The following is a 22,816-nucleotide window of genomic DNA, read 5'->3' as shown; positions in this document are numbered from 1 at the left end:
ATAATTATCGCCGCCGATTATAATCTTCCCAATTTGAAGTGGAACTCCAGTGACAGTGGCAATATTACTAATGAATGTTCTAATGACCCAGCACGTGAAGTGATAGATATGATCAACTATTTAAATGTGAACAATGAATGTGATCGCCTTCTAGATGTAGCCCTTTCAAACTTCTCTAAACTATGTGTTGAAATGTCAAACGATCAGCTCGTACTGGTAGATAATCATCATCCTCCCTTACACATTGTAGTAAATATGTACCCAAACAAACGCCCATTGAAACAAACAACGCTCAACTTCAAAAACACCGATTACGATTCTATTAACTATCAACTCACTAATACAGATTGGACCTTTTTGACTGATGATGACATTGAACAAACCCTAGAAAAACTTTACCATACATTTTCCGAAAATATAAAATCTCATGTGAGGGGACATACCAAATATACCAAATATATACCAAATATATACCAAATATATACCAAAACATAGAACATATCCAATTTGGTTCTCCAAAGATCTTATACTATTACTCAAACAAAAAAAAACAGTTACATAAAATTTTTAAACTTACTCACCAAACCGATTACTTAAACTTTTCAGAAACGAGATAAAAATGCAAATCACTATCCAAACTGTGCTATAAAGCACACATCACCTCCATTGAGAAAAAAAACCCTAGGATCAAAAAACCTGAGGAACTTTCTTAAAAAATTAAACAATGAAGGTACTGACTACCCTCCCACAATGCATTACGATGGCAAAATAGCAAATAGCACCATTGATATTGTAAATCTGTTTGTTGATCATTTCCAAGAAGACGAAATATCAGATAACAATGTACCATCGTATGTATATCAAAATACAATACAGTTACAAAACTACCGCATTACACGGGTATCATGTCTAAACAAAATCCTTTCCCTCGACTCTAAAAAATCTGCGGGCCCAGATAATAATACCGCCAATATTTCTCAAACAATGCACACATGCAATATCAGGTCCACTCGCCGCACTATTTAACCACTTACTTTCTTCTGGACATTTTCCAACCTGTTGGAAATCTAGTTTTATTACCCCTTTCAAAAAAAGTGATGACACAGACATAAAAAACTACCGTCCTATATATATACAATCAACACTTTCAAAAATTTTTGAATCCCTCGTTCCCATAAATTATTGCTTAGTAAACTGTATGCATTGGGAGTGAGAGGCAAGTTTTTGGATTGGTTCTCGAGTTACTTGTCTAACAGAATTTTATTTGTCAAAATTAAATATTCCAAATGTAAGTTATTTCATGCAACTAGTGGCCTACCGCAAGGGAGTCACCTCGGCCCCATTCTCTTTCTTATATTTATAAATGATATTATAAATTGTTTTGACGATGTAGAAGTTCTGCTTTTTGCCGATGACATCAAATTATACAAAAAAAATATCTAATATAAGCGATTGCCTAATCTTACAGTCAAACATTGGCAAATTTCATAATTGGTGTATACCTAACAACTTATTCCTCAATATTGATAAATGTAAGACATTAACATTTTGTCGAACAAAGACCCCACTATTATTCACATACACAATAGCAAGCGAAATCATAGAAAAAGTCAACGAAATGACCTTGGAGTTATGTTTGACACTCAATTAAATTTTGTAAATCACATACAACAAATAACTAACAAAGGTATGAAGAGACTGGGATTTATAATCAGAACCATCAAAGACTTCGACTCGTTGGAGGTTATAAAAATCGGGTATCTGTCGCTAGTACGCAGCTTGTTAGAATACAATTCAATAGTGTGATCCCCATACTACCAGATTCATATAAAAAATATTGAATGTGTGCAGCACAAATTTTTACGATTTATTAACTTCAAATTACACATACCTATTCAACACATAAACTATACATTCTTACTAAATACACTTAAAATACATTCACTAGAAAACAGAAGAAAAATAAATGACCTAACTTTTTTATTTAAGATTATTCACTCCAAACTAGACTGTTGTGAACTCCTGCAACTCATAGATTTCAGAGTACCTACTCGAGCAACTAGGCAAAATGTATTATTCTGCAACAATAACTTTAGTACCGACTATCACATATACGCACCTATTTCTCGCTTTCACACACTTGGAAACAAATTCACCTCAAATATCGACATATTTAATATAAGTTTGCCTGTGTTCAAAAGATACCTGAATGACATTTTTATGTAGCATATTTAAAGAGCGATTGCGTATATTTGTTGTTTTCTTGTAGATATGTTGTGAACATGAAAAAAAAAAAAATTTTGTGTTGATGTTTTAAAAATAAAAACCTTCTGTTGTCAGGTATAAATTATGTAAAATATATAATACATATGTAAAAGCCCGTCAGGGCGTTTAAATTAATAAATATTGTTTGTAATTATTTGCCCAAAAAGTGTTGAAACTCAGACAAAATAGTAAAGCTAATCTATCTTCTATGTATCTCTCTTCTATCTATCTATTTTATATATATTTAAAGAAGAGTGTCTATAGCGGCCGGCGGTGGCTTTGTTTTTTATAACAATCTACAGTTTTAATCCAAGATTGATGAAATTTAGCTCACTTAACCTTCAAAACAATAGAAAGGTCACTATCTATGTGAGATTTTGAAATCCACCCCACCCCCTTTTCTCACCCCTTAAATTCAAAATAAGAGGAAAAATACTGAATATCTGATTTCGAACAACTCTGAGTAAATCCGAGGCAACACTGGGGACTTCATCTAATGTGCTATAAATCTAATAATGTTTATGGAAATCCATTTTAAAACACTCTTCAGAAAGATTCCTTTGTAAGGAATTTGGTTTGACTTGGCTGAGTTGATAAATGCATCTGGCACCCACCCAGTAAATTGTCAGTCTATAATCATTGCACAAGCAACATCTTCCATTTATAATAAAAGTATATAGTACTAGTTTTTAAAATATTATCAGGTTATTCGTAATCGTTTATAATGTATGTTTGTGCAGGATAAGGCCATCCACGAGGCGCTGGCAGTGGGCCAGGGTCTGTCTGACGAGGCGGCCCTGACTGCCAACGGGGTGTCCCTGGCGCAGCGGTGGTACGTGGGGGGCAGCGAGACCACCTCGCTGGCGGTGAGGGAAGGGAACGTCACCAGGACCAGATGCATTTCTGCCAGGATGTTGGGTAAATACCATTTTTTCAACAAATTTGTAAACATTATATGTTTCAATTTATATTGCCAATTTTATTTTTGTTGTGGTCGACAAATAATATTATTTTTTAATGATAAACTGATTATATTATATTTATTATTATATTTTTATGCATGGAGCAAAGGATAACAAATTATTATAAGCAATAATTACTCACCTGAAATATCCATATAAATTGAAAATATCTCTCAAGTAAAAATAAATGCTGCCAACGGGAATTGAACCCGCACCTTCTGATATCCGGTTAGGTGTTCTGAACCACTAAGCTACGTCGGCTTAAGCAACGCTCTCAACCCGCTAAATAATTTAATATGTACTAGTATTTCAATCAATCAATTGCTTATTTTATTTAAAATATATATAATAACCAATAATTGTTGATTGAAGTGAAATTGATTGTCAAGGAAACCGGAATACAAATGTATCTGAGGGCCATCTAATTCTAAAATGGTTCGAAAAAAAGAAAAAAGGAAGGAGTCAAAGTTCGTTTAGCTATCTCCATCTCATGGCGGCTGGTTGAGCGGAGTTGGAATTGGAGTTGATGTCAGAAGAGCTGCCAATGCATTGCAAAGAGCCACGGTCTGCTAACCCCTAGACTACATCAAAACAATGACTTTGAGGAATATATTTTGAATAAGTGGACTCCCGTCTATTTAATATGTCAAGTACATTTATGAATATTAGAATCCAGTTTGGGAAGCACGTAAATGTGCATAGATATTGTCCGAATTTGCTCTGAGTTTCAAATCAATTATAAAATGAATACAGATTTGAAGATTTGAACTGATTTAAAATATAGATGACGCTAGTGGAGTAGCTAGCAAATAATGAATTGTTGTTTAATCCCTTCTCTACGGGCAGTGAAACTAGGTTATTTAAGGTCTGAACTTCACTTCTCCTCGATATCTCTAGCTTAATAAACACCAAGTAATTATTATATTCGCTGTCCGTTAGTTGAGTAACTTCATCAGTATCAGTAGCAATGTAAACTTTAAAAATACAGTGTGTGGCAAGCCTACGCACGACGGAAGTGAAACTTTTAGTATTCTTCTCTCTCTCTTTTCATTTCATTCTCTCTTTTTTTCTGTCTATTGACATATTTATAAGTAGCATGTGATAAAAAAAAAAAAAGTTATAAAAATATGGGATTCGAACCCGGGTCCTGCATAACGAGTGTCGAACGCTCTGCCTCTAGACCGCGAGGAGAGGTATCTCGCGCGACGAGAACCGCGTATACAACGTGTACTCCTCAATTGACTTGTCCCGCGTAAATTTTCGTTTTCAAACACGGCAAATGAATAATATCACATAACGTCTCGTTAACGCTTTATACAGGGTGTATCGGCACGTACCCGACAAACTTTAACCAGCTATTCCTTTGCATATTTGAAGTAAAAAATCTTATATGGACTTTGCTGTCGGGTAACGTTTTTTTTTAATAAAAAATTTACTATTCATATTTTCACCACATGTCACCACTGTTTTATCCTTTGTCAAAGTTTGAAAACCCATCTGGCAATATTTTATTCGAATTCCGTTGAATAATGCACGTGTGTACCTATATTGGCGCACTTTTACAATCACAACGAAATAGTACGGCACCATTCGTCTCATTTTTAACTATTATTATTTAGTGTGTGCGAAAGAGCGAAGACGCTTTTCGACATACTTGCTTATAACAGCTGTTGAACACGAAAAGCAATGCCAATGACAGTGATGTAGTGTGGAAATTTTTAATTTTTTTGTTTTTAATTGAAAATAAAATGCTACCGGACAGCATAGTGCCCATAACATTTTTTACTCCAAATGTGCTAAGGAATAGCTGGTTAAAGTTTGTCGGGTTAGTGCCGATACACCCTGTATAGGGTCGAATCGAAGATATATCGGCAGTGTGAAGTCATATCTGTCGTTTTTCAAAATATTTCCGTATATTTGTCCGTTTTGGAAAAGATCTATTGTGTTTTAACAGTCTCATACCCGTATGGAGTCTGAATTTGAAAAACATTTCTAAATTTTGAAAAACTCACTTACGGCTGTGTTTTTTACTAAAAAAACTTGTCACGCACGTCTGCGAGGGTAATTAGTCACGTTATCGGCCTTGATTAGTAATTTTAATGATTCAAAATAAAAATAATTAATCAAAATACCGAGCGACTCTACCGGCTCGATTTGTAAGCTATATTTCGACCAAAGTATCATATAGTCAAAATATCTAAAAGTCGCAGCACGAGAGCATTTTATCACTTTTCCTCGCATTAAAAAAATCACAAAAAGAAAAACAAAATTAGTTAAAGCGGGGATCGAACTTCGGTTCTTCACGACGACAGTCGGGCGCTCTGCCTCTAGACCGCGAAGCTGAGTTTGGAGAGTGACCTAAACTAGGTATATAATATTAGCTAGGCTCCTATAGCGAAATGATCACGGTTTTTCGTGACGGTCATGAGTCGGTTTTACTCCGGTCCTCGAAATTGCATGACGCGCGTAAAGAAGTTTCACCTCAAAAACATAACAATAAATCGATGGAATTCAACTGCTTAAAAGTGCTTTATTTACAATGAAGAATCTACCTTCTATTCACCAAGTCCTAACTTTTAACAGATATCTTTTGTAACTTTTTTTCTAGGTCTGCTGTCCTGTTACATCATCAAGCCTGCCCCCAACATTGTCTACACTCCTGAGATTGATAGTCCTGTAAACTGCTACATAAAGGTAAATTTTACACAAAATTATTGCTCCGATATTGTTTTTATATTTATTTTATTTTATTTCAAAGAAAATTTACATTGGATGATACATTTTGAATGTAATTTCAACCGCCATGCTACTAGGGATGCCTCTGTGTTATGGCGGGTGAAGTTTACAGCTTAAGGATGGGTTGTTTCACAGAATTTGAACAATTCATCAAATTTAAACTTTCATTTTCGGGTTCTGTGAAAGTCCTTTTGAAGTTACGTTATTATATCATTATAGGCTAGTTGCTTCACAGAACTTGAAAACTAATTTTGAAATTTGAAGAATTATTCATATTCTCCGCAACAACCCGTCCTTAGAAAATCAAACATTTGAATTTTTACCAAACATCTATTTGAATGGAATCAAATTGAAATGCAGTGATTTTTCAATTTTAACACCATCATTTATTAATATTTTAGATATCAGCTAGATTTCCATTATGCACAAGCTTTATCAGGGCCGTAATCTGGATCCTACCTAGTCCAAAAATTGATTCAGTTTTTGTATTTCAGGTGTTGCTGGTATACCTGTCCTCCAAGAGCGCCCTGCAGCGCCTGGTGGTGGGGCTGGTGGTGTCTGGCTGGGCACGCCTGGACCCTAGCGTGCGCCCCGCACCCCCTGACCTGGTGTCCAAGCTGCATCACTGCCTCACCACGCCCATATACTTTGATGAGATAGCCGTCACCTGCACTAGGTTAGCTTTACCTTACTCACCTTAGTTTACCTTACGTTCAGGAGGTCTGCTTTTTATCATGTATGCATATCTCTGTGGTAGAAGGACATAAGTGTGTTGTGGGTGTATCTGATATGCCTGAAGTGAAAAATCACCTCAAGGCGCTGTACAAATATATTTATTATATCATAAATACTAAAACTACTGATATTAATGAACAGATCTAAATACATAGCCAGTTTCTCTAGTCTGTAGCTCCACAGACAACAGGCAGATCCATTAAAATCACACTATCACTAAAAGGTGTTCTAAATGTTTTTTCTTCCCAGGATCCTTCAAGAGACAAGAGATTTCCTCGCCATGCTGCGGCACTACAACATAACTCCAGAAAATGAGGAAAACCAGAATATCAATAGTCTAGATCAGGTAATTATTTCCTCACAAATTGCTATACCTTCATATAATTGAGTTGACTTTAACATGTATTACATTAAATGATATGTAAATGTATTCATTTCAGGTTGTACAAATTTGCGGAGTGGAAGATTTGATAACCAAGTCCAAGATGAAAAAGAACAAAATATCTCAGTCCCTTGAAGACAGAAGAAAATCCATTCTGGCATCTGCGCTGCAATGTTCCAAGGAGCAGAACACCTTGAACGTTTCGTAAGTGTGGTATCCTAGATATTAGTTTGAGGTATTATTTACAGATGGCACTTGTAACAGTAAGGTAGAGCTGTCGATAATACAGAGATCGACAAATACCATTGCTGCCATGGTCAGAGGCTCAACATTATTACTACCGCCTGCTAAATAAGGACACTAGCCTAATGGCTGTCTAAGTTCAATTATAACTACCACATTGTATTGTTTGTTCCCAGAGTTTTATTGAAGAGTGAATTAGTTCTTCCCGTTCAAATATTGTATAAAAAAAACCAAAATTTTGAAGAAACCCAATTGTAATGTTTTGACAGCCAAAGAGCTTTTACATATGAATAGTTTATAAAATTATATACATCTATATTGCTAACTTTTTACACGACTGAAGTACCTCAGCAACAATCTTTATTAAGTGATTAATTAGAGATTTCCACTGAAGAATCCACATTATTACCATCCTTTAAAATTTTGGACAAGGAGGAGTAAATATAATGATATTTAGTCCCAGAATTTCAAGCAATAAAAACTCCTAGTAATCTGGTATTGGTGGAACCTTATAAATGAAACGTAAAAGTGACGAAATGGAAAGTATAAATATGATAAAAACAGCGAAAATGTCACAAAAAATAACAAATATGATAAAAGAATGACATTTTTTTTAATATGTAGCAATATACTTTACTTCTATTTTCAGCACCTTAGCAGCACTTGCCGGAGCGTGCGCCAATCTCCACGCGCTCCCCGAGAAACTGAACCCCGTGATCAAGCCTCTGATGGAATCCATCAAGAAAGAAGAGAACGAGCAGCTGCAGAGGATCTCAGCGGACAACCTGGCGGAGCTGCTGAAACAGTGCGTTTGCCGGCTGCCGTGCCCCAACGTGAAGGTGCTCAGCAATCTGTGCACGTTCCTACGGAGTGACGCAGAGTTCTCGCCCAAAATCGACGATAAGACCAACGGGGATCTGGAGGACAGCGAATGCGGTAGTTATTTGAGTGAGTTTTTTTTGCTTTTGCTGCAGCCTGAACAAACTATACATACTCATTTCAGCCATTTAGGTGTTAATGCTCGTGGCTGTTAAAAATGTCTCTAGTTCCCAGTTTAAAAATGTTTCCTATCAAAACGTTCCCTCCCAAAATATTACTAGTTAATTGTCGCACAGTGGAAAGTACTCAAATATATAACACAATAACAATAAATAATTTTATTATATTTAGGTTAGGTTAGGAACATTATTACTGTGAATATTTCTACTAGGTACATTTGTCTTCCTTTATTACGTCTTCTTCAGTTCTTTGACTAATTTATTTTATATTGTGTCTACCATTTTGTTATATTGATTTCACTTTGTCAACCTCTTTACGGTGAAATCTCGATCGATTATTCCTCGAATAATCTTTTTTCCACAAATGTCATTTATTTCCTCTATTCGTGCATTAATTTCATACTCGCAAAAATAGATGGCGTCCTCTATGCTTCGTTTTTCTGCACTAATCATTTAAAGCACTCAGTTTTTTTTTACTATTTTACTCAATCGATCGCTGCCAGCGGCCGCTTTTGACATTAGTTGTCGTTAGACATTCACAGCGGTGCACGCATGCGATTATCCTTTTACTCTCTAGTTTTAAAAAAAAATTAAATTTTAAAATGAATTAACCGTCTTGTGAAAAAAAAGTGCATATTTTTCAGATAAAAAATTGTCAAAAAAGTGGGAAAAAAACACATTGATGTAGTCAAGCATTTAGGAAGCGTGGCATTTTTATACACATTCATTTATGTCTGAAAATAATTATAACGTATGAAGCACGGGGCTTCAAATCTTAAGTAAAAAGGTATTGCCGGGGCATATGAGATCTTCCCAGGTTATAGTGGGTCAAGGCTGGCGCTGTCATTGTACAAAAGAAAGGTTCCATTTTTTAGTTATGAAATGAAAAATCGGCCAAGATCAATCATACAATGTTTATTTAATCAAAAACAAACCATGACTTAGCTTAGCAATTGCAAGACAAAATTAAACCAAACAACATACCTGTGGACCTGTGAAATTTGAGCTAAACTAACAACCTGCTTTTCTTCATTCTTCGACCTTTGTTCTTCGTTCTTGACCATGTGTCGAGCGAGTTGATGGATGTCCATTGAAATGTCAGCGGTCACATTCGCCAAGAAGTTGTGGTGCGGAGAAGCTCAAGACATCGCTCGGAATGGGGTGTAGCAATCCCTCGGCAGTAATGAAGCCATGGGCCAGTTCATAATGGAGTCAGGGTTGTAAGATTGATCCGACATGATTACAATATTACTTGCTTCTTGAAGTATTCACATAAACCACTGTGGAAACGCACTCCGTACTTACAGCGATACAGAATAATGATAAACAACCAGCCGAACTCCCGTCAACAGCGAATCACAGAACAATCTCCTTGATTATCCGACATAATCGAATCCCGTTGTTTCTTTCTTCGGCGTCCATTCAAGAAGTTTCCTCCCACCGGAAACGGCGCCAACCCAAATTCACCAAAAAATGTTGCCAGTCGAAGTAAGGAAAATAATTCTTTTTCACAGTAGGAATTATTTCCGTGACATAATATCATTGGTGTAAGTCCAATACCGGGGAATATCCATTTAAAATGTTCAGGAGGCACAAAAAACTATCTAGGGATATATGCGCTCTTGCTTGCTTTTGTACTGGGGATGGTTCATTTGCAGTACTGACAAGCAATCAATAAATACAAGCAGTCTATTGGTCAATTTCACATTTTGAAAGCACCAATCAAAGCGGCTTGTGCTGTTCAACTGAAAAAAATATTAAAAAAGTTATTGGCTCATTCGTGGTATTGAATAGAGAATATGTATGTTTTTTTTTAAATATTAAATATTAATGTAGCCCGCAACCATTGTTTTCCCGCATTCGGAGTTTGTTTCAATAGGACCCTTCAAAAACGATGGGTAAAAGTTTCACTGTACCACGTTCCCAATGTATAATATAGAATGGGCATACGTCATACAATCATGTAAACCTTACAATTTCAGAAGACCCCAGTCGCTACGGCATCCTGACCCTGTTCTCTCAGCAACGGCAGGCAGAGAGAGCTGCATTCAAGAGGTCGGCTAGTGTGGTGAGCACTTCGGGGGCCCCCAACTCCTGCTCCACACCGGGGCCCAGTGGACAGCGCGGCCCCGGCAGACCCCCCGCCACCGACATTCCCCTGGAGGAGTTGTTCCCCACTGAGGATGAGGTAGGCTACTATCCCTATTGAACTGAATAAAATGTCACCAGATACCAAAATGACATTTATATCTTTTACTCCAAATGTCTGGTTAAAGACCTCTTAACCAAATATATTAGAATCTAACTGAAATCACAGAACAGTCGGAATTCTTTTGAAAGCAAATTTGAGTTCATGGAACCAGAGTTACGCAGGACGAACTTAGTATTTTTGATGATTGATGGTAAAATAATTTATAGATATATATTCATCTATCTTCAATATTAAGAAAAAAGTAAATGTTCGTTTGTTAAAAATGTTAAATCTGAGAAACTTCTTCACCGATTGCTTTGAAATTTTGACACAACGTTGCATTTGAATGTGCGTGTGTTTTTATGTACCTATATATTATATAGATGTCACCTCTGCTGGACATAAAAACAAAACGCTTTATTGTTTACGCGTGGCGGGGTACAGCTGGTCTTAAATAAAAACAAAAATATTTTATAAAATTTTCTGTCTCTAACTTTCAGTTTTCATTCAGAGGGTATGAAGATTTTATTTGCTGAGCAGAACTTCACAGGAAATGATATTCAAAATGACAATTTATTTCATTTAAAATTTTGAATTACGTGTAATGTTGCGCATATTACATAAAGTGGAATTTTTGGTTTCAATGAATGTTTCATATTAATGAAAAATCACAATATGCAAAAATAATGTTCTTTTTCCAGACACAGAAGCAATGCAGAATCCAAAGGCGTGGAGCCACCTTTGCTCTGATCAGCCTGACCACTGACTTTGGTGAGGAGTTACCGGAGAAGCTGCCTCGACTATGGGAGATCATCATGCTGTCATTTTCTCCGGGTCCTCACCAGAATGGTATCTACTTCTATTTTGTATCTCGTTACATTTACACTTTGTGGTGAAATATTATGTCAGCGTTAGTTTAAATTTTTATAACCGTTAAGCTTAACAACTTGTCAAACAACTCAACTTAAGAGCCTAACTAAAAGTTAATACCAAAAGTAGTAAGAGACTTGTATCATAAATGTATGAATACGGTGCGGTGCAGACTACCGAACATGTGGTCAACAAATGCCCGCTCCATTGCACGTCGTGATTGACGACACCTGAAGCCCAAGACTAGCTTGTAGACCCAGAAGTCCCCTCTAACCATCTATTACACAAAAGAAGAAGTGTCATAAAGGTACTAAACTTTAACCCATATGACAGGTAAATTTTGGTAAATATCTCGAAGACAAATATAATACTGAAAATTTTACTTATTTGAAATAATAGACATGCTTCATTCATTAAAATACATTCAAAACCTCTTATTTCCTCTTCCAGCTGAGGAGCTGATCACCGCCCTGCAAGTCCTGGAGGTGGTGGCCCCCTACGTGGCCAGGTCCCTGCTGCCCCAGCTGCTGCAGCGCCTGGAGGGGCTGACCACCCTGCTGGACCACCAGTACAAGGCCACCAGGCATATGGCCGCTCGCTGCCTGGCCACCCTGGCGCATATCGCCTCGCCCAAGGTCATGATGGTGGTGGTGGAGAAGGTATGAACCGTATTGATTAATTAATGCTTTCTTCCAATTTGAATTCCTCTCCTATTTCAAATTAACTCTTTCTTAATTTTTTACCGGCTGATGCACATGTATGTTATTTGGAAAGTCAAGCCCGCGGTGCGGCTGACGCACACGTGTGTGATTGTGCGGCACCAGGATTCAAATCTCAATTTCGCAGAATGCGTAGGTCAAACGGTACTCAACCTGGATCAAAAATGTGGTTTATTCTATAAGCTATATATTTTGGAAATATTCATTTGCTATCTTTTAAAAGACCTTTTCTTAAACTACATAGTAGTATATTATAAAAATGTAGTTTATTAATTTGTTATCTCCCTCAGATACTACCGATGCTTGGAGCCATAGAACATGACAGAAGAAGACAGGGGGCTGCAGAGGCTCTGGCCTGCATTGTAGACAAGCTGCAGATCAACATAGTTCCTTATATTGTACTGCTGGTTGTGCCACTACTAGGTGAATACTTTATAAAACATTTGTCAAAATATTCTCTGTGCCGATTCCACTAGGGCCCTTCTTCCACGGTGATACTCAAGTGTCCAATACTCGTGTTGTGTACTCACGTCGCAAACAACTTGCCCCACACCGTCCGTCACCAATCATTGTAGAATTCTCGAAATATTAAAACTAGAATGCTTTCATATTCTCACTTACAACCAAACATTTGCTGTAGCTGTCATTTTTATATCCTGTCATTTTATGTTGACTGTTTTGTTCCTAGCATTGATCTAAAGCACAAGCATTGATGCCATGTATTAATTCTCGAAGACGTGAGTCGGAACAACCTGGTCGCCGACGAGTTTATAAAATATCCACAACGTGTGCCTGTATACAAACCTGCTCGTAGATGTATGGCGGTAGTTCCCAAGATACTTTAATCGACGAGTATCGGATACTTTTGGATCCTTGTGGAAGAAGAGCCTCAGTCAGTTATCTTCATGGCCACCGGCCTTCTCAGTTATTTGCTATCTATTTCAATGCATTATACCATTGAATTCTAATGTCCTATGTCCCCAGGTCGCATGAGTGACCACGATGAGCCCGTCCGCCTGATGTCGACGCACTGCTTCGCCACGCTGATTCAGCTGATGCCACTGGACGGGGCGGTGCGGGAGCCAGATGGTCTGCCTCGGGAGCTGCTGCTGCAGAGGGCGCGCGACAGAGGGTTCTTGGAGCAGCTTTTCAACCCCAAGGCCATCGGAGACTATAAGGTGCCGGTGGAGGTGCAAGCTGAACTGCGCTCTTATCAGCAGGTAAAGATCATTAACCAATTTTCAGCTCTTTACATAATATGAAGGCAAATTGTTAGTGTCTCCAACATTCTCGCCGTATGTATAAATTTGTTTTAAAGGACCGATTAGTAGCTGAGTGATCCAAAGTGTCGGGTTCCCACACAGGTGTCACGGGTTCTATTCTCTGCTGGGTTAATTCCTCCATCATTGCACAAGCCTCATTTTACCACTATAGTGATGGCAGTAGGGTAGTTAATAAGTTTATAAAGTATTGTCAGTTTATTTGTAATCTGTGAATTTCTGTCTTTCTTTCTTTTTAAAAAATAATAGGATAGACCACAGACATATGAATATTAATAGACGAGAAGTTAAAGGCGAGGGGTCAAATCAAGAGTTGCGGGACGCAGAGAGGAAAGCTGACTGTGATTCGTCAATAAATCAATCTGACAGTAAATAGGCATCTCGCATTATAATATCACCATTTAGTTCTTAAAAGTAAAATCTGCTTTTGAATGAATAGACCTTTTTATATGGGAGCGCAAATTACTCGCCACGTTATAAACAAATTTGCAAAGTCCAAATTCGGCAAAAAAAATTCTTCTATTTTCAGAGTCGAATATTTTGTTTACGTATTTAGTTAAGACACTTTTATAAATGTTCATAATTTACTTCCCAGCAACCAACCATGAGCACACTTGAGAATCGCTACATTCGACCAATGTTGGAGGGTTGTCACAATCGCTCTGTTCCTATTAATAACAAAATAATGAAATCTTTAAGAAAATATATAACATTTCACTTTTAAGAAGATAATAGAAATGTAAAACAACTAAAAAAACAAATGAAATTATATACACACAGCTTTTACCAGCGATTCCTAAGAGTATTTGGAGTAAATATTTGGACATCATTTTGCCGTCCGATGACACTTTTTCAATTAAAAACAAAAACATGTTTTTCTATCACACATCGCCACTCGGTATAACCTAGCGCATTACCTGATATGCACCACTCCTTCTCGTTCCAGCAGTACCGTACATGCGAAATAACGCGCATACCTAACACGTGGTCCGTTGCGACGTGTGATAGAATGTTCCAAAGATAATATATGATCGGTGGCGACGTGCGATAGAAAAATATAATATTTTTAATTTTAATAGGTAAAAAATATCGTCGGACAGTATTAATGACACATACATTTTTCATTCCAAACATGCTCACTGTATCCAAATTTTACTTCCAAACATACCAATTTTTCACAATTGATAACCAACCATTTATCCTATATTAAGTGTTGTTTATGAGTTGTGTAAAATTCAGAACTCGTTTAGTAATAACGCCATTAAAGTGGAATAAATTTAAAAATGATTGGTTTATTATCCTTTATTAATACGACGGAGTTCCAGCAAGATATAACAGATGAAAAAATAGAAGTTCCAAATGATACGATTATGTATGTTATCAAAGCGCAAAAGGGGAAGGCACATCCCTGATTCTTATGCAAACGGCTTTGTGTTTCACGTCCAGACGTATCTCGATGTGACAGTATATGTTTCTACAACTTATCCATATTATACGATGTGAATAAGCTTAAAATAAAGTAAAATAATGCTTATATATGGAATGTAATACGACAATTGGGTTTATTCTCTTTTTCACATCTATTTTTACAAGTTTTCATAGCACAAGCCACCATTTTGCCGTGTTATTTCGTAAAATGAACCGATGATGCCTCGACCATAGCTCAACGCCAGTCCGCACAAGAATGATAACGTCACGTTTTCTAAATTCACGGGAGGCCATACGCGAGCACAGCCGGCTCCAATGGAACCGGTAAGGGGAGGGGGGAAAAATACGCTTTTAATCACTTAGGGCAGGTCTACTAATATTCATATGTCTATGGGATAGACAAACAAAAAAGTGGGAAACCTTGGTTTTGTAATAAAAATCAGGCTTTTTTATTACAAAGAGCCAATGAAACTAAACTTTCAACTATCCAAAAATACTTAGCACTGTTTTTTTTTTTTACATTCACTCCTCACAATGATTTCCTTTTTTCCAGACGGTTGGGAGCAGTTGGGACTCGTGTGCGATTATTATAAAAAAATAAATTAAAAAAATTTGAACTTTGTATTTCAGTAGTCTTGGTTTTAAAATATTCACAGAACAATATTTATTACCGAGGCTACGAACGGCTATATGAACTAGTTAGCGGCAAAATTGTTATGAAATTGTTCTTCATGAAATAAAAACTATACTTCTTGTATCGAGGTTCGGAGAATCAAATTATAAATGTATTATTTTACAGAGTAAGTCGAATTTGTATCACTCGTGTAGTTTTTAGATATTCTGATTCAAGTATTGAATATTTCAGGCAGGAGTAAACTGGCTCGCCTTCCTCAACAAGTACAAGCTGCACGGCGTGCTGTGCGACGACATGGGTCTCGGCAAGACCCTGCAGTCCATCTGCATGGTGGCGGGGGATCACCACGAGCGCCAGCTGCGCCCCCGGGACCAGGCCGGGCCCCCGCTTCCGTCTCTGGTCATTTGCCCCCCCACACTTACTGGTAGGAACTTAACCTTACTATACTATTATCCTATCTGACTTACAGGCTTCATACTAACACACCCATAAATTCTAACAGACGATAAAACAACAATACATATGCAGGGTGTTAAAGGATGTACTCGACTTTAACAAAGTCATTCATGACATTATTTAATTTCATTTTTAATTTTTTTCTCAATTCTTCCACTTGTCGTTTTTTACTCCAAATAATATCAGGAATCACTTTTTATTTTTTTTTTGTTATTTGTTTTTGGGGTGTTATGCCGTGTTGCGCTAACTCCTTCTTTAGCCAACGTTTCGGACAACATTGCAGTGTCCATCATCAAGGCAGTAGTGTGACACTGCAATGTTGTCCGAAACGTTGGCTAAAGAAGGAGTTAGCGCAACACGGCATAACACCCCAAAAACAAATAACAAAAATACTTTTGGCTGTGAAAATCTTAAATCATATTTTTCAGGAATCACTGGTTAAATTAAGGCAAGTAGGTCTCTTAAGACTCTGCAATTAACCCCCTTACTAATAAACATTTTTTATCTTTTACACAACTGATAACAACCATTTACCTACATTATGTTGTTGTTTTATGTTGTTGTATAGTTGTTGTTGATGCCACCAAGGATCAGAAAAACTGGGAGATTAATTTGAGGTAGGTCTTTGTCCAATCCTGAATCCACAAGGTTTTTATGAGGAAGTAGAACAGTTTTTTTTTTTTAATTTTTGTGAAGTAAATTGTGTTGTATCAGCAATATTCAATGCATCACAACTTCTTCACTTCTATTTAAACAAAAGTCAGTACACCGATAATTCTTTGTTCACGATCTTGAGAGTTGATTTCAGCTTGTTATACTGATTCCTTTCCAATATTTTTCATAGGTCACTGGGTGTACGAAGTGAGGAAATTCCTTGCTAGCAAATATCTCAACCCTCTGCACTACACCGGGCCGCCCGTCGAGCGTGAGAGACTGCGCACTAAGTTCAGGCATCACAACCTCATCGTGGCATCCTACGACATTGTCAGGAAGGACATAGACTTCTTCACCAGCATCAAGTGGAACTACTGCATTCTGGACGAGGGACACTTCATCAAGAACGGCAAGACTAAGGCTTCCAAGGCCATCAAGATGCTGGTTGCTAATCACAGGCTGATCCTGTCGGGAACACCCATACAAGTAAGGAAAATTACCTTCTTATTTTGTTTATTTATTTACGTTACCTCCACACAATAGGCCCTGAAGAAAATAATTTGTCCCGGAGCCTATTAATCTTTGGTGATGACGTGTGGAGTTTTTTTGAAGGAGAAGGTTCTGGGAAGGAAAAAGGTATAAGGGATGGGTAGGAATCGGAGGTGTCCAAAAGTGACAGACGTATGAATCCATCCCTCTCACTTTGGGGCAAGGTGACGGGTCGAGGGAGTCCGGCTGGAGAGGTCAAAAGGTCTCCCTCAACCGCCCTTTCCCTATCCGACCCGCCACGCAATTGGTGGACAAAGGTATCCACAACCAAGACCTAGACAAACCTCACCCTTTGAACCCAGACAACCCTGCTAAGTCACTAAATGTAGCGAAGCACTTGGGGTGACCTACGGCAGAGGTGTTGGTTATCAAATTAATGGTTCCTGGAGCAGCGGTACCCATACCCAAAATAAATTTGCTTCTGAAGTTAAACAATGTTCTTTTGTAATAACATTAGATCTCAAAGTGTTAAAAGTCATTATTCACTATTACATTGTAAGTTTTATGTAGACACTTATGAAATGTAACATATCCATGAAATTAGTTCTGCAGTCTATTGATCGACCAACTGTTTATGTGTGTTGTTTTTTTATCTTCCAGAACAATGTGCTAGAACTGTGGTCGCTGTTCGACTTCCTGATGCCCGGACTCCTGGGGACGGAGCGACAGTTCACGGCGCGCTACTCCCGCCCCATACTGGCCGCCCGGGACCCCAAGGCCACTCCGCAGCACCAGGAGGCGGGGGCACTGGCCATGGAGGCACTGCATCGACAGGTAAAACAACTTAACCTAACGTTTTAATCAATGCTACAAAAAGTTTGTTGTGAATATTTCTTTATCCCTCATATTATTATCATAATGAAAAGTCAATCATCATGAACATCAGTTTAGCAGTTAAGCTGATAGTTTTTTTGGAGGATTGTGAATTATCGCTAATTTAAATGGATTGTTGGCTGGATGATTCTGTGGTTCTCCAATCCGCAGAACCCAAGGTTGTGTGGTTACTCTCGATGTGTAAAATCAGAAATCGAATATTTTAAATTTTATTTATTTCAACAAACTAACGTTACAATAATTTTATGAACAAAAGTATAATAAAAGATTTAGGGCTAAACCGGCGGCTGAGACCACTGGAGAGAGAATGAAATATTTGCCGCGCAAGTTTACAATGATACCATTCTCACAAAGATGTAGGGAAAAGTAAATGTTGTTATTATTTTCGGGAGATGTAAACTTCCTATAATTTACCCTACAGTTTTAATTTTAACCTAGCTATTATTAACCCTATCGTTGATGATTACCTTTTCAGGTTCTTCCTTTCCTCCTACGCCGCATGAAAGAAGATGTGCTCACCGAGCTACCTCCCAAGATAACGCAGGACTACTACTGCGAGTTGTCACCTCTGCAACGCCGCCTGTACGAGGACTTCTCTCGCGTGCACATGCCCCACGGCCTTCCGCAGGGCCACCAGCACGTTTTCCAAGCTCTGCGCTATCTGCAGAACGTCTGTAACCATCCCAAGCTGGTGCTCACTCCCCAGCATCCGGAGTACGCCACTGTCATTCAAGAGCTGGCGCAGCAGCACTCCAGTCTGGATGATATACAACACTCTGCTAAGTTGCCCGCCCTCAAGTAAGTTTGGTTTTATTTAGTACTATTTAAGTTTGGAAAGTAATTATCGACCCTAGTAACATGATACTACCACCTCGGGGGACACACGCAGCTTTTGGAAGTGGAAAGCGCCAATAGTAGTAGGAAATGTGAAGAGGGCAAAGAAACATCCATTTACCTAAGTGCCAATGTCACGTCTTAATTGGAAAAAGGTCCCTGTGATCAAAGGTCACAATAGCCTGTGGTAAACTTCATTACAATGGGCTTCTCTTAAAGTACAGTAGAACCTCGTTAATTCGAAATCCACGGGACATCAAAAATCAAATTTCGAATTAACGAATTCCCACATAATTCGAAATTTTATGAAAAAAAAAATTAAAAAATATGCCGAAAATCGATTTTTTCGGCCGCCTCTTCAAATCCGGGTGGTATTTTAGTTGTAAATTCGTATTAATACCAATTATTTCTTTATTTTCGCGGCCGGTCACCGTAGCGGCGGGCCCTTTAAATTCAGATATTCGCAATAAATTCGTAAAAATGCTATATATTTACGCGTAAATCGAGATTTCGCTGCCGATTTCGGTCGCGGCCTACCCTTTAAATTGAGATATTCGTAAAAATACGATATAATTTTCCGTCGCTGCCGGCCCTTTATTTTAAATATCTGAATTTAAATTCGTAAAAATGCGATATATTTCCGTGTAAATCGAGAATGCGCGGCCGATTTCCGTCGCGGCCGACCCTTTAAATTCAGAAATTTGATGTAAATTCGTAAAAATATGATATATTTCCGCGTAAATCGAATTTTATCGGCAGTTTTTCGTCGCGGCCGGCCTTTTAAGTTCAGATATTTGAAGTAAATTCGTAAAAATATGTCATATTTCGGCGTGAATCGAAATTTTTCGACCGATTTCCTTAGCGGCGGGCCCTTTATAATTCAGATATTCGAAATAAATGCGTAAAAATACAATATATTTACGCGTAAATCGAGATTTCGCTTCCGATTTCCGTCGCAGCGGGCCATTTAAATTCAAATAATCTATATAAATTCGTAAATATACGATACATTTACGCTAAATCGAAATTTCGCTGCCGAGTTTTGTCGCGGCCGACTCTTTAAATTCAGATATTTGGTGTTAACTCGTAAAACTACGACATATATCCGCGTACAACGTATTTTCTCGACCCTTCAAACTCGGATATTCGAAATAAATTTGAAAAAGTATGACATTCCAGTGTAAATCAATTCAGATTTACATAATAATAATACTTATTAGGACGATGTATAACCACGTAAAAATACATTTTTCGGCGTTTTACCGCCACGGCTGACTTTTAGATTCAGATTTACGAAATATTATGATTTATTTTCGCAAAAATCAAGTTTTTTCGAATTACTCGAACAAATTTTCGTACAAAAATAAATTTCGAATTACGAATTAACGAATTTCGAATTTAAAAAAATTTTGTATGAAAAAATTTTTCTGCGGAAATTTTTTTGGCGAAAATTTAGAATTACGCGTTTTTTCGAATTATCGGCGTTCGAATTAACGGGGTTCTACTGTAATAAGGTGAAACATGGCAGATGACAATTGAGCCCTTATGCGGAAAAACAAATGCTGTTAAATATTTCACTTGACTGTAGTGAGTGTATACACATTGATAGACTTTTGAGTTTATATGTACTAAGGTATTTCAATGAATAGACAACACGTTTTATTTATTTTAATCAATTTATTCATGAATAATCAATCAGTTTTGAGAATCTACAATAACAAAAATAATGCCATTTTTCCATGAATCATTATTTTTTCTTAGTGTTTTATTTTTGGGGTATTATACCATGTTGTGCTACCTCCTTCTTTAGCCAACGTTTCGGACAGCAATACAGTGACTGATTACTAATACTAATAATACTTTTGGCCGTTAAAATCTTTAATGACTGACTTATTTTGTCTTCACCGTTGTACGCTAAAACAGTGCACTACCGGCAGTCACCATGGGAATGATTTTTGCTGTGAATGTAGATGGATATATGGCGCTTAATTTGAATGGATTTGCTCAAAAACAGCATTATTTCTGTATGAAAATGTTGTAATAAAACTAGTCCAGTAGCTTTGTTATTAGTAATCTATAATGTGAGATGAAGCATAAAGGTTTTTAATATTTAATAATTTTAAAACCACCACAAAGTGTAGTCAGTCACCAAAATTAAACGATTGAACTTCAAAACTGGCTGTCAAAATGAAGTGTTCATTTTTAGCTTCTGTGTGTGTCTTCAAAGCCAGATCAGGGGGCGAATCTGGAATGTACATTAGATGCAACTCATTTAATGCCGATTTAACCTACGTTAACTAGTGCAAAAGATACAGACCCACCCCCAGTTGAGACTTTAAGCTAAAGAAATTAATGAACCGTTGATAATTTATTTTATGGCCTTGTTTAATGAATATTTAATTCCAGGCAACTCCTCCTGGATTGTGGTATTGGATGCCCGCCCTCGGACACGTCCACCGTGCTCTCCCAGCACCGCGCGCTGGTGTTCTGCCAGCTGAAGGGTATGCTGGATGTGGTAGAGCGTGACCTGCTGCGACCGCTGCTCCCCCACGTGTCCTATCTCCGATTGGACGGCTCCGTTCCGCCCGGCCAGAGACACAGCCTGGTGCAGAGATTCAATAATGATCCTAGCATTGATGTGCTGCTGCTTACCACACAGGTATACAGAATGACTACAACATCTGACTAATAATAGTACAAATAAAAGGAGGACACTCAAATTGTTTAAATTGCTGCAAATGGCAACACTGAGATAAAAGAAGCTTTTTATAAACTCTTGTACAATATTTTAAATAAAATAATTAAATAAATAAAAATACACAGTTTTCAGAAACTAGTGGTACTTTCCAAAGAAAATGTTAAACTGTGAAATTGGGAGTCATAACCTCACATCAGTTTGCATAGTACATACAAAATCGCAATAGACGAGGTTTAATATGGGAGGCGTGTATGAGTACCGCCGGCCCGGGAACCATTTATTGGATAACCAACACCTCTGCCATGGATCAACCTGAGTGGTTGACTTAGCAGACGTTTGGTGACTTAGCAGAGGTGCCCGGATTTATGGGGTGAGGTTTGTCTAGATCTTAGCGCCGGATGCTTCTGCCCACCAGCTGCATGGCGGGCCGGATCTAAAGCGGCCTTTTAACCTCTCCAGCCAAACTCTCTCGACCCGTCGCCTTGAACCAGAGTTGAAGGGATGGATTCATATGTCCGTCACTCCTAGACACACTAGTCAATAACTGAAATATGAGTTGAGTGATTGGCGTTCGTTGGAGATTTCTCGCCCTCATTTAAATAAAATCATATCTCTAAATTTGAATACTGAGACATATAAACTGATTATAGTATTATATAGCCAATTAATTCGTCTATATTTTACCGCTTATCCTATATTTTGGGATTAATAAAAAAAATTGTAAATGCGCAAATTTTGTGAGTCAAAAATAGCATATTGTGGCATGGGATCACTCAAGACGTTTTGCAAATTCGGCATAATATGCCGAAAATCACTTGAGTGGTTAAAAAGACCCTCCATATAACATCCCCTAAGATGACATAGGCCACGAGGGAAATTATATTCCTTAGGGCCCCCAAAAGGAAAAAAAAAAAAAAGGAACGCCATTTTACTTTTATATATTCAAAAATAGTTTATTTGTAAATAGGGTATTTTCATTGGTTTTTTTTGTTATTCTCAAAAAAAATTAAGATAATAAAGGAATTTTTATTATTTGTCTTTTTACGAAAAAAATTTTCTAAAACTATTTAAAATGTGCCATTTTCGATTAGCCGCCAAAACTACATGTTCGTTTTTATTCATGAATACGGCGGCGTTGATGTCACGCCGAGCGAAGCTAGTGACAGCCGTCTTACCAGCCAGTGGCGGTTTCTATGTCATAATAACATTGTAGCTGGTTGGAACTGTTTCAGAATGTGCAGTTTTTTAAACCAATGATTATGAATGAAAATATAAAAATTACACATTTTTAATACACTGCTCAGAATCAGAAAAATAAACTTTAAATCTTCCACACATTATTAACAGT

The 22,816-nt window shown here is 37.6% G+C and overlaps 1 protein-coding gene across 1 annotated transcript in view; it reads left to right on the top strand.

Annotated features, from left to right (window-relative positions):
• Positions 1-22,816, top strand: part of Hel89B (histone acetyltransferase 1) — a 90,312-nt gene that overhangs the window by 61,280 nt on the left and 6,216 nt on the right. Inside the window, exons 14-29 of the mRNA XM_089637603.1 lie at positions 3,006-3,183; positions 5,836-5,921; positions 6,458-6,639; positions 6,948-7,044; positions 7,139-7,284; positions 7,973-8,271; positions 10,304-10,509; positions 11,214-11,361; positions 11,833-12,041; positions 12,392-12,524; positions 13,086-13,321; positions 15,675-15,867; positions 16,744-17,039; positions 17,703-17,876; positions 18,412-18,734; positions 21,177-21,429. Coding sequence (XP_089493729.1) covers positions 3,006-3,183; positions 5,836-5,921; positions 6,458-6,639; positions 6,948-7,044; positions 7,139-7,284; positions 7,973-8,271; positions 10,304-10,509; positions 11,214-11,361; positions 11,833-12,041; positions 12,392-12,524; positions 13,086-13,321; positions 15,675-15,867; positions 16,744-17,039; positions 17,703-17,876; positions 18,412-18,734; positions 21,177-21,429 — 3,159 coding nt within the window. The remainder of the gene's footprint in view (positions 1-3,005; positions 3,184-5,835; positions 5,922-6,457; positions 6,640-6,947; positions 7,045-7,138; positions 7,285-7,972; positions 8,272-10,303; positions 10,510-11,213; positions 11,362-11,832; positions 12,042-12,391; positions 12,525-13,085; positions 13,322-15,674; positions 15,868-16,743; positions 17,040-17,702; positions 17,877-18,411; positions 18,735-21,176; positions 21,430-22,816) is intronic.

The sequence above is a fragment of the Hesperophylax consimilis genome, chromosome 12 (assembly GCF_061612785.1).
Source record: "Hesperophylax consimilis isolate HC1 chromosome 12, BYU_Hcon_1.0, whole genome shotgun sequence".
In the NCBI taxonomy this organism is placed as follows: Eukaryota; Metazoa; Arthropoda; class Insecta; order Trichoptera; family Limnephilidae; genus Hesperophylax; species Hesperophylax consimilis.
This window is presented reverse-complemented; position numbering and strand designations above follow the sequence as displayed.